General features: G+C 52.2%; 5 protein-coding genes across 6 annotated transcripts; 3 read left to right on the plus strand and 2 right to left on the minus strand.

The window, feature by feature from the left end:
- Positions 1–196: 196 nt before the first annotated feature.
- Positions 197–1,142, minus strand: NCU01872 (hypothetical protein; the record flags this gene model as incomplete). The annotated part of the gene is made up of 3 exons (XM_960410.1): positions 197–381; positions 543–832; positions 1,087–1,142. 3 exons carry the CDS (start codon positions 1,140–1,142, stop codon positions 197–199), a joined length of 531 nt encoding a protein of 176 aa, XP_965503.1.
- NCU01871 lies at positions 571–4,707 on the plus strand. Of its 2 annotated transcripts, XM_011394582.1 has the most exons (4): positions 571–1,010; positions 1,071–2,163; positions 2,237–3,318; positions 3,725–4,707. In XM_011394582.1, exons 2-3 carry the CDS (start codon positions 2,083–2,085, stop codon positions 3,278–3,280), a joined length of 1,125 nt encoding a protein of 374 aa, XP_011392884.1. In that variant the 5' UTR covers positions 571–1,010; positions 1,071–2,082; the 3' UTR covers positions 3,281–3,318; positions 3,725–4,707. The 2 variants fall into 2 exon arrangements, with proteins under 2 accessions (XP_011392884.1, XP_011392883.1); XM_011394581.1 differs by having other exon boundaries at positions 868–1,010; positions 2,237–3,960.
- A 182-nt stretch (positions 4,708–4,889) lies between these two features.
- NCU01870 (Eno3 protein) lies at positions 4,890–6,850 on the plus strand. Its single transcript, XM_960408.3, has 5 exons — positions 4,890–4,993; positions 5,071–5,366; positions 5,484–5,700; positions 5,769–6,246; positions 6,334–6,850. The coding sequence occupies exons 1-5, from the start codon at positions 4,912–4,914 to the stop codon at positions 6,584–6,586; spliced, it is 1,326 nt and encodes a 441-aa protein (XP_965501.3). The 5' UTR covers positions 4,890–4,911; the 3' UTR covers positions 6,587–6,850.
- Positions 6,851–7,449: 599 nt separating this feature from the next.
- NCU01869 (hypothetical protein) lies at positions 7,450–8,722 on the plus strand (the record flags this gene model as incomplete). Its single annotated transcript, XM_960407.3, has 2 exons — positions 7,450–8,035; positions 8,112–8,722. The coding sequence occupies 2 exons, from the start codon at positions 7,450–7,452 to the stop codon at positions 8,720–8,722; spliced, it is 1,197 nt and encodes a 398-aa protein (XP_965500.3).
- Positions 8,723–9,100: 378 nt separating this feature from the next.
- On the minus strand, positions 9,101–11,405 carry NCU01868 (MFS maltose permease MalP; the record flags this gene model as incomplete). The annotated part of the gene is made up of 2 exons (XM_960406.2): positions 9,696–11,405; positions 9,101–9,633 (listed from the first exon to the last, which is right to left on the minus strand). Exons 1-2 carry the CDS (start codon positions 10,732–10,734, stop codon positions 9,101–9,103), a joined length of 1,572 nt encoding a protein of 523 aa, XP_965499.1. The 5' UTR covers positions 10,735–11,405.
- Positions 11,406–12,004: the final 599 nt, after the last annotated feature.

Below are 12,004 nucleotides of genomic sequence, written 5' to 3' on the forward strand. Positions count from 1 at the left end.
TGTGGGGCAGTTCGGATGATGGGTCTTTCACATGCCCCTCCCCTCTGTCTGGCTTAAGGTCCGTTGACAGGAGTGACTTCAACTCCCAGGGCTGCCATGCTCCACCAAGCCTCTCCGGTAGCATGTTGAATGGACGTCAATGGGCTCATAACTGGTGGCAATGATCCCAATGAGTGAATTTTTCAACAGTCATCGTTCATCGTCCCAATGGCATCGCGTTGTTCGCCAAATCGGGACTTGAATCCTGTGACCCAAGGAGGGCACCGGGGGGAGACGAGGAAATATCGGGTGAGTTTGATCCAGGTGCACGGTTTACGAGAATTTTTCGAGATGGCTTGTGAGTACACATGCAGGGGGAATGGCCGACGCAGTACCCTAGCACTAGCAATTTACTGCACGGCCATTTCCGGTCACACGTTTTGCGGGCCGTTATGGTGGGTCAGTTCTGGATTGTGGGCTTTCCTCGAAATCGAACCATTCTCCCAAAACACAGCAGATTCCAAGCCAATCTCGTTCGCTTGACCTGCTCGACGAAAACACACCCAACCCAAAAGAGGTGCTATTCCCACCCTCGCCAGGCCCGAACCCACGGCAAACGGACTGAAGGGATTTCGCCAAGCATCCAATCGAGTCAACGTGCAAATGTTTCTCCGCGATTGACGCCCTCGCGGCGGCTTTCAACGGTTGTTCTCCAATCGGCCATGGCACCTTTTGGCACCTCTCGTCCACCTTCGTCCGTATCCGCTTGACCCATGACTCCGGAGCGCGGTCAACCGCGACTACTACAATCCCCATGACCGAGCACGGCAATGATTGGGAGCAGGATCTCGATCTGCTGCAGTCAGAAACGGCCCATTACCCCCAGTAGAAACCTTGATGATATCTCGCGCTTTCATCACCATCGGGTCTCCGCGCGGTATGCCAATATGTTGGGTTGACCGTCGAACCACTAACCTCAGGATCTGGGAGCAGCGTGATGCCGTGACCCATCCAGCAAATCCCAATCACAAGTATACACCATATCTATCACCCTCATTGTGTAGTATCTTTCTGACATGTGAGAAACAAAGATGATCCGAATTTCACCTCGTTGCGCGGCAAAAATAGCCGTCCCAGGCATGCTCGGCATAGCCAAAGCCCATTTTGAAAAAGACTCGATCGTAGTCCATATGCGACTTGTTGATGACTGCACGGCAAAGCTTTGAAAGCCCATGGCAGTTGTCAAGTCAACCGGCGCCGAGCACCCCAAGCCAAAAATTACCCGACCCGGAGCCTAGGCCTAGGGGCACCAAAGGTCCTCTATGTCACGTTTGTGCAGAAGTGTTGGGGAGGGTAGGGACAAGCCTGGGCCAGTTGGGACAGGGACGCAACTTGGGGCTGTTGATGCCGAGGCCACGTCCCGGAGAGCTCCGAGGTCTCGATGTTGAGCCGCTGCCATGCTCACTAACTCGAAAGGCCGCCTATGACGGACCACCGGCGTTAAAGATGGTACCTCCATGTGCTCTCAGAACAGGGCTCCAGCCGAATACATAGGGGCCCATGGGGTCCTCTAGCCCCTGTAGCGAAAGCCCGCTGGCTTTAGCGACTTGAGGTGGACTTTCTAGGTATGCACCCTGCCCTGCCCACCTAGCCCAGTGCGATCCAGACCTTTTGCCGTTGATATGGAGTTGGATTCTTGGGCGCAATCGTATGACTGGCAGGTGATGCAGATCGCCCGTTTTGCAGCAGTGGGTCTGCTGCACATGGATGCAATGCACGCACAGCCCCATGCGGTAGTAGGTAGGCGAGCGGGAGTACCTACACGAGCGTGCGTTACCGAACGATTCCGAGTCATTTGACTATGTCCCTTTAATATCAAAAAGCCCATTGTTCTCTCTCGATGGCATATAGTAGTTGTCATTGCATCACCAAGATCACCCAGAAAACTCAAAACACCACAATCCAGACGCTTGTTCATCACCAGACAAGCCGTCCGATTAAACAGACAACACATCAAGCGCTCGGATCGCTACCCGCACAGTCTGAATGCAAAACATCAAACACACCACACCCGAAAATAAACACACCTGATTTCGTGACCAGATGGACATCAGGACAATAACCATGGACCAACCCATAGCCTTTACGTCGTACACTACCGTGCCCTACAGCACTGGCCAGCTTGTAAGTTAACATGACAACATCCGTTCACAGACTTGTCCATGGCGCAAATGTAGGCGACTAACGATTGTTACAGCAAACCTGCCCTGAATCTTTAACGGACTTTTCGCCAGTTGCACTTTATGAGGACTTCAACAGCACCGACTTCAATTCCGACTCTGCGGGATCCCCTGTATCGCCCCTCTCCCCTGTGCCAAGCGCCACTTCCTTCGGTTTATTTTCGCCATATGGTGATGATTTGTTTAGATGGGGAAAGTTCGAGCGTGAGCACTTTGAGCCTTCCCCAGAGTCTGAAGACTGCTTCAAGTCTGAGCCCTACGACGGAAGCCTCATCTCGACCCTCCCACCTCGGCCTCTTACCGCCAGCCCATCCATCAACCCCGTTGAGCTCTCGCTAGAGGTGCCCACGACAACACAAGACCTTAACTTCAACTTCGAAGGCACAAATACCAACTCGCCACTGTTCCAGTCTCAAGTCATGGATGTAACACCCCCCTCGCAACGCTCCACCCCGGCTGCCGTTATTGAGCCACAACCACAACAGCAACAACCTATCGAACTTGCTGAGGATGTGAAGCGTTACCCCTCGCGCAACAACCTCAAGCGCAAGTCTTCCTGCTCTTCGTCTTCCGATGAGGAGGAATGTCGCCCAGCCAAGCGCGTCTCCCTATCCCCGCCGCCCAACTCGTCCCACAGCCCACCGATCAAGCAGGAAAAGAGCACTTCCCTCCCATCCATGACGGCCCCCAAGAAGACGGCCCACAACATGATCGAGAAGAGATATCGCACCAACCTCAACGACAAGATCGCAGCGCTTCGCGACTCCGTTCCATCTCTTCGCATCGCAGCCATGCGCATGGAGAGCGGCAATTACGATGATGAGTATGAGGGCGAGGAAGGGGATTTGAGCGGTCTGATTCCGGCTCCCAAGCTCAACAAGGCGACCATCCTCAGTAAGGCGACGGAGTATATCAGCCAGCTTGAAAGGAGGAATCATGGTCTGGAGACGGAGAACAGTGCATTAAGAGGGAGGATGGAAAACTTGGAGATGTTTTTGATCAGCCGTGGTGGCGGTCCTTCCGGTCCATTTGTGTGGAATCAGCAGGAGTGGCCCAGGTGAACATGGGAAGCGGGAAAGAGAAAAAAATGGTGTGGAAGGCCTACACCGAGATGTAGATCGACCCCTCCCTTCTCCGCCGTATCGCCAAGTTCCAACAGACCGGTAACACGTACGAGTACCTTGCCAAGTCCATCGCCCCCGAAATCTACGGCCACCTCGACGTTAAGAAGGCCCTCCTCCTTTTGTTGGTCGGCGGTATTACTAAGGAAGTCGGCGACGGCATGAAGACTCGCAGTGACATCAACATCTGCCTTATGGGTGACCCCGGTGTAGCCAAATCGCAACTGCTCAAGTACATCTCCAAGGTAGCTCCGCGCGGCGTATATACGTCTGGCCGCGGTTCCTCGGGGGTCGGTCTTACGGCCACTGTGATGCGCGACCCCGTCACGGACGAAATGGTTCTCGAAGGCGGGAAGCGGGAAAGAGAAAAAAATGGTGTGGAAGTGGAACTTGGGTTGCATATTACCGGCGCACGAGCGAGGGGCACAAAATGGGTTGGAGCAATTGCTTTGTGATACCAGCGTGAGTTTAGCGACTTTTGATTGATTTCTTGGAAGGATACCTTATCGCTGGGGTGCAACTCAGAAAGACTTGCGAATGGCGTTGAGAATTGCTGGATTACAGGGACACTCCTCACTCAAATTCGACGTTCAAGGGGCATCTTTTTGACCCCCTGTCTCCTATACTATCTGATCTTGCCGAACTGTGTTTGTGACACTGAATTCTGAACCCATCACTTTCAATAAGGCATATACTGCATTTGCCTTCCTTCCATCAATCAAACGCTGCCCTGACCTATATCTCTGACACCAATGGTGGACTATGATGAGATTGCAGGAAAAATATTCGCAGTTCAGTAGTGACGGGTTTTTCCGGCTTGCCGTTTCCCAAGCTGCCATCGAGCCGCCTTTGACCAGATTATACCTTCCTAGAGGTAATGTCTAACTTTGTGGGGTTCCCGGGACTGGCGAGGTCGGTGCCTGAGGTGGTGGTGCCCGAGGTAGCGGTGCCAAATAGTCATTTGTTGAAGGGGATGTGAGGAAAACAGGAAAAAAAAAAAAAAAAAAAAAAAAAAAAAAAAAAAAAGAAGAAGAAGAAGATGAAGAAAGAGATGGTTGAGAGGGGGAAGGAAAGGCGCTCATACACCCGTTGTCAACATGTGTGACCCCGGGGTGCAGCTTGACTGGGACGCTGGTGGAGAATACGAAGAGGGATATGGATGTGAAGAGTATGAGAGGCGGAGGCAATTGGAGATACAAACAGCAGGAGTAGAGCAAAAACGATGGAGTCTACTTTCGCAAAAGGGATGAATGTGATTATGCCTAGTTGGTTACTCAACCGTCCATGTATGGTGTTCGAGAAGACAAAAGCTTAAGATCTTCAACCAGAGAGACGGAGTGTCGTTGGAATGTAGAATGTAAAAGGCACGTCCCCTCCCGCTCAACGGGACGTGCCTAGTGCCGGGCCGTGCTGCGCTCATACGGCATGCATCAACGCACGTCATGAATATTGCATCGATGACGAACTGTAAGTACTGCCCGCGATTCGTCCACCACCTAAAAGAGACGAACGTCACCCAAACATCTGTTATCACTGTTGACCAAAACAACATCAACGCACAACCGACCGCCATGCTTCTGGACGTGAAAGCATCTCAACGCCTTGACTCTAGGGGCAACCCAACAATTCAAGTAGAAGTCAGGACCGCCCATGGTGCGTTTCCAACTTACAATTCCCTCTCCGACAAGTTTTTGTTGACAAGGTGGGCTGCCTGACTAATATATCGCTAGGAATTTTCCGCGCCCTCGTCCCGTCCGGTGCTTCAACCGGAGTCCACGAAGCCGTCGAACTCCGCGATAATGACAAACGCAAGTACGGAGGAAAGGGGGTTCTTACCGCAGTCAACAACGTCAACGAGATCATTGGCCCGGCCCTGGTCAAAGAGGGCTATAGCTCCCGTCGCGACCTGAAGCAGATCGACGGCTTCATGCGTGAACTGGACGGGACTCCGAACAAAGCCAAGCTGGGTGCGAACGCGATTTTGGGTGTGAGCATGGCTTGTGCTAGGGCTGGGGCTGCTGCTGCGGTAAGTTTCCGTCCTTGATTGCCCATCGTTTTGTTCCGTGCCCCCCCCCCCCCCCCCCAGGTTAGGTTGGTTGACAAGCGTGAAACTCCTAAATTCTAAAACATCCCCCTGTACGAGTTCCTTCGTCGAGAGGGCGGCGAAGAAGCTCCTTACATGGTTCCCGTCCCTTTTTTCAACGTTCTGAACGGAGGCAGACACTCCGGAAACGGCATGGCGTTCCAGGAGTTTATGATTGCTCCGACCGGCGCTAAGACCATTGAGGAGGGGATTCAAATGGCGTCTGAAACGTATTTTGTTCTGAAGCAGATGATTTCTGATAAGTTTGGGGCCATTTGTAAGTCCTGTCCTGAACCAAATCAGTGGATCATACTGTGATGTGAGAATTGATAAGCTGCAAAACAGACACGGGGGTAGGCGACGAAGGCGGTTTTGCCCCTCCTATTACCCAACCCGAAGAAGCCCTCGACTTGCTCACCGAGGCTGTGGCCAAAGCTGGATACACCGATAAGATCAAGTTCGGCATCGACGCGGCATCGTCCGAGTTCTTCAACCCAGAGAATGGGACTTATGACCTCGGTTTTAAGAGAATAAAGGAGGGTGAATCACATTCGGACGATGTCAGGACCCCAGCTGAGATGATGGCGCTGTACAAGTCCCTCATCGAAAAGTATCCGATCCCACTGCTTGAGGATCCCTTCGCCGAGGATGATTGGGAGTCGTGGACCAAGTTCTGCAAGGACTTCTATTTTGAGGAGCTGGTGGGGGATGACTTGCTGGTGACGAATGTGGAGAGAGTCAGGATGGCCGAGAGCAGGGTGGCGTGTAATGCGATGTTGTTGAAGATCAACCAGATTGGAACGGTGACAGAGGCCCTTGATGCGTGAGTTTTGGCACCTCCACTTGTTTCCCTTTGACTGCCTTTGGGTTGGTAAAGTGATGGTCTTGCTGACTGATTTCTGGTATAAAGGGCGAAACTGGCCAAGAGCTTGGGGTGGGGCGTTTTTGTGTCGCATCGATCGGGCGAAACGACCGACGATTTCATTGCCGACTTATCTGTCGGGCTCTGCACAGGTCATATCAAGTCCGGAGCACCGTGTCGGGGCGAGCGGGTGGCCAAGTACAATCGGCTGCTAGACATCGAAACGGAGTTGAAGGAGAGCTGGAAGCCGTGGTCGTATGCGGGCGAGAAGTTCCGGAAGCCGGAGGCTTTCTTTATTTGAAGGATTCTGGTGAGCTCAATGGCTTCAGCTTGCTACGGCAAAGATGGGCTTGAGCGTCTGGGGCTAGTCACAATACATAGAGGTAGGCATGAAGTAGTTCAAAGAATGGCTGGTGGCCGAATCGGGAAAACACCACGGGCAACCTTAGAGGTACACGGCAGGGCAGCATACATCACCCATCTAGCAAGTTACCGAACCGTCCACTCATCGTTAACTCTGTTAAGTAGGCCAATAAGTAGATGGCATTGCAACGAACCAACGGACCCTAGTATGGCTGGCTGGGTAGGACATTGAAATTAAGTGATAATGAGGAAATTGTCCACCCCGGAATGCACCAGGCTTTTGCGGGCTGCCTTCCTTAAATACAGGAGGGGTGTAAGCATCGAAGTAGCTCGGGATAGCCCTGTCCTGTGCAGAGTCTGCGTAGTGCACCTGCTAGCGGTATATCCGTAGAAGGTGTGCCTGACAAACTCCGTGGCTGATGCTACCTATTTTAAGTACCTAGAGGTACCTATCTCCATTGCACTTGCATAATCTAACAAGCAAGCTGTTCGAGTGTTGCGTTCTCTTGCTTCAATGTACATCCAATTGCATGCACCTGCCGTAGTACGCAAGCCGTTGCATTGCTTCAAATAAGTGTGGCGATTCTCCTTGACCGTTGATCTCGAACCTCTTTTTTCCGCCAGCATCAACCCCGGCCACATTAGTCAACCACTCTTCTTTGCTGAACCAGCCAGGCCATCATTACACATTACAAACAAGCTAGTCGACAGAGTCGAAGAACCCAGTTTGACTCATCACCATATTTTATATCCATCATTGACAATCCATTATTCTTCAGCCAGCGGTCACGCATCAACGCCATGCTCAGCACATATGAGGAGGCGGAATGCCCAGGGGACACTGTGGCATTCCAGGCCGAGAGGTTACAACGCAAGTACCAAGCACAGCTCCCAGGCTCATCAGAAGGCTTTTATGACTTTCGCATCGACTACACACCCCGCCCCCATGCATACAGGACCCTCCGTGTTCGCGCCGGTCTGCCACCAAGAACGTTGAGGTTTGGCGTCAAACCTTCTACCGAGTTTGAGCTCGCATACTGTTGTACCATCACGTTCACGCCCTCCCGCGCCATTCTTGATCTCAGCAGGCCGTCCTCTGGAGCTTCCTGGGATTCAGAGGGTGAATACGAGTCAGACCCCCAAGTTGATCAGCTCAGCAGTTGCTCTAGTGGCCGTGTTCCCTGCGAGATTGAAACGGAAAACACCGTCATCGATTCAGGATCACCATCACCAACAAAAAACTTCGAGTCCCTCGAAATTTCTTCTTCTGTTTCGATTTCGGACCGCAATGGAAAGGACAGAGAAACAGGCCGCGACGTGCATCATGCCCAAGCCTGGCCTCCTACCAAGATAGAAGTCGACTTCGAACCCTTCCCTGTAGCCTTCGGTCGCATCATTTGGGACTGTTCCTAGTGCTACGAGATCGCCGAGCTGCATGCTGATACGGAATACGGGGGGTGTAGGCCTGATGGATCTGATTCTCCGGTACTTACTGGATGTCATTTCACTGCATGAGGCGCGGCGTCCAGAATTAGGCGACAGCGGTTGGGGACGGGAGCGGGAGCCGACGGTTGTGGTTATGGCCAAGAACGACGATGCTGATAAGAAGTTTTATGCCTCACACGGGTTTGTGGAAAGTGACAGGGCCATCGAGAGTCAGGTTTTGAGGATGGTTTTGAAAGAGGGTGTGATCAGAGCGCTGGTGAACAAGAGGAACGAGGAGCAGATGGATGATGAGGATGTTTGGACCAGGAGGCGTAGAGAGTACGAGCAGATATGGATACAGGCTGGGGACAGGCGAAGAGACGAGCGCCGGGAGGAGATCTTGAAGGAGTCTCTGTGTTTCTCGGAAGATATTTCGGGAGATGAATGCCCGGAGACGAGTGTGGGGGTGTTGTGTTCTGTGCGAGATACGCCAGGAGATGGTGCGAAGAGAGCAAAAAGCTTACCCATACGACTGCATCCCATGACTCATATCGATACGAGCGAGGAGCAAGGTGGCAGGAGAAAGAGGGCCAAAACCGTAGCTGTGTCTGCCACGAGCTCAACCGGATGCCGCAAAGAGAGAGCTTGAACAACTTCAACAGGATGCCAGTTCTCGTGCCTCTTTTCTTGTATTTTCTATTCCTTTCTTTTTCTTTCCCCCAAATGATGGGCTCATGCTTTAGGCTAACAAGCTCGTTGGCGACCCTTTCGTACTTTTTCAAGGTGAAGCCCAGAAACTAGCGAGACATTGCGGATGTTAGATCACGTACATATATATTTCCAACCTGGAGTTTGTCTAGCACACGGGAGGCCCACGGGGCAGACACCGGACGGACACGTTTCTAGAAATGCCAATGCCACAGGTATTCCATGGACATAGCAAATAGCGCACTAGAGAAACCATCATTCTCATAATCTTACGATATGCACAGCTCGAGATGACAATACCACCGAAGAGATCCTCACCTCAGTCGACACCTTCACTCTCGATAACGTATTCTTGAAACTGCCTTGCTCCGATCTTCCTCTCAAACAGGATATCCAATTCTTCATACGTCCTCCCGCTCGTCTCCGGAACCCTCAAATACGACCAAACCAGGCACATCGCAGCAAGACCCCCAAAGAAGAAACCCAATTTCCCCTGCATGTTCGCCTGATCAGGGTTGATCATATAAGGAATCGCAACCGTCATCACACAGCCAAGAGCGCCTTGAGCGGCAGTCGCGAGGGCAATGCTCTTGGATCGCACCCTGGTGGCGCTGGCTTCGGATATAATGACGAAGCAGACGGGGCCGACAGATATATCGTAGAAGAAGTTCCACACTAGCATCAGTGAGGATTCGGTCCAAATAACGCCACTGGGCCGGCCAGGAATGCAGTCAAGAATGCCAATAATGATTTGAAGGAAGACGAGGACTAGGAGGCCGGTGTTGAAGATCTTTCGGCGACCGTAGCGGATCAACAGGGGCCAGGAAATGATAGTGCCGAGGAAGCCGACGGCTGTAGAGAAATGAGTTTTTAGCATGAAGCAGTGGAGGGATACCAAGAGCCAAGCGCCTTACCTAAAAATCCAATTCCCATGTCAAATGCTTCGTCGTTGTCCAAACCAGCGAGCTGAAAGAAATACGTCCCATAATTGATCAGGTAAATCCCACTCAGGACCTGGGTACAATAAACACCCATGGAAATTTCCGTCCTCCGGAGATTCACTCCCCTAAAGCAGTCCCAATAAGTACTCCCCATCTCCAACTCCTGCTCCAACCGATCCGTTTCCACAATCACTGTCAACGTCTTTCCCACATCAACCTTGTCCGATGCCAGCCTACGCAGCACCATCTCAGCCTCATCCAGTTTCCCCTTCCTTACCAACCACCACGGACTTTCCGGCACCCACGCCAGCCCCAATAGTATAACCAAGCACCAAAACCACTGCAGCGCAAACGGAATTGAATACGCCCAATGATTGCTCAACTTGCTCGTTCCAGCACATACTGCGTTCCCCAACAACTGACCAATAACAAAGCACAAGTTGACATAGCTCGTCAACACCCCCCTAAGAGCCATCGGGCACACCTCGGACGAGTAAGCAGGTGCAATGACGGCATAACACCCCAGCACCAGACCCCCCAAAAGCTCACCAACCAGCAACACCTGCAGCGAGCGGGCGAAGAACTGGATAAAAATAAGACAAGCCGTCAGCGCCACGCAAGCCCCAAAAGTCCACTTCCTCCCGAACCGCTCCATCGGGTATCCCGCAATCAAAGCGCCGACGACTTGCCCCACGGGATTACCCATTGATAGGCCGGTCTGCCAGGGCGCGCTGATGATGTAGTCATTTTTATAGAGATAGCCAAAGTCTTTGCGGAATTGCGGCATGGCGTACAAGTTGCCTAGGAGCTGCGGGTCGAAGGCGAGCATTATGACGCCCATGGAGACGAAGGCGGACCACAGGATGGCGGAGGGGTAGAGGGCGCAGGCTTGGAGAAAGGTTAGGGAACGTTCGAAGTGGATGGCTTCGTCCAGGCCGGTATCATGGTGGACAATTGCTTTGATATCCTTGCTGGCGGCATCTGCCTTGTTGTTGTTGTTGCCTTGAGCCATGTTGGGCTTTCGGTTACCTCGACCCTGATGTTCTCGAGTGGAATCGGATGGGAAATCAGGGCCGTTTTTTTTTCGTCGCTGTACTTACCGAGAAGTGGAAGGAGAGGTGGCCGTTCATTGCAATGAGAGAGGATAAACTGTAGGCATAATATCTGGGCGAAAGTGGCCGGTTGACCCAGATAGGGAATTAGAACGCCAAATGACGTTACATTACGGTAGTCGTTGGATCAGTCGATCTATCTGTTGTTGATCACTTTGGAGCCCTGCTTATCAGTTAAACTCTCCGGGTGAGATGCAACCACGAGATGTGGTTACACCGACAGCACCACGGGCAGGGTAGATTGGAGACCTGTTGGACTCCGAACTGTTATCGAAGTCGGTCGAAACGCACCCATTGGTTAATATCGAGTTACGTTGTCTATCTGTACGGACGATTCGGTTCATGTCGCATAGTGTAGAAAGAAGATAACGCTGCCAGTGGCCATCGGGTCTTGTCCTGATCCACAGGGGAGTCGGCCGGCCTGACCCGTTTCGTCAATACGGTTAATTGCGTTCGTCGAGGGTAGGTAAGTATATCCTTGGGTAGGCTTGTCAAAGGGCCATTTCGTACACGGCTATTGTCGTGTTAAATAAGTGGCGCATGGTGCCAGAAACTAGGCGTGACAAGAGCCCATGTCTCAAATTGACGAAAGATGGAGGAAGGATAGAGGATAGAAGGAGGTCATAAGTGGAGAAAGTCAAACAGGGCTGCTGCCGAAAATGCCCCACCTGCACGTGCTCGGCAACGTTGCGTCTTGGCATTCCCTGTTACTTGTACCCCAGCAGCCCAGTCAACTTCCACCGCATCCAAGGGTCCATCCACAGAAGCACGACATACAATCAGACACCTCTAGTCTCGAGGGCCTCGATGGTGAAACGCTCTCTGGCTGTTGTCCCCGCATTCTGAATTAGACAGAGACAGGAGAACATATGTCTTCGAGGACACAGGCGTGCACAACTTCACCGGGGCGGGATCAGAAGCGCAGGCCGGGCGACAGGGAGTGGGAAACCTATGACGAGAAGAACAAGAAAGCGACGATGACCAACCCTGCGGCTGCGGGCGAGAAAGGGTATAGGACCATCGATGACAAATTTTGTCCAAGAGAGATCAATACGACGGTGTTTCGCTATCGAAAGACCAGTGGTGCTGCCGACTCGCAGTTTATCCATCTTGCTAGCCCGGCGGCAAGATCCAAAACCAAGTCTCCTATAGCAAGTTACCCAACCAGTT

This window comes from Neurospora crassa, linkage group I, assembly GCF_000182925.2.
Source record: "Neurospora crassa OR74A linkage group I, whole genome shotgun sequence".
NCBI lineage: Eukaryota > Fungi > Ascomycota > Sordariomycetes > Sordariales > Sordariaceae > Neurospora > Neurospora crassa.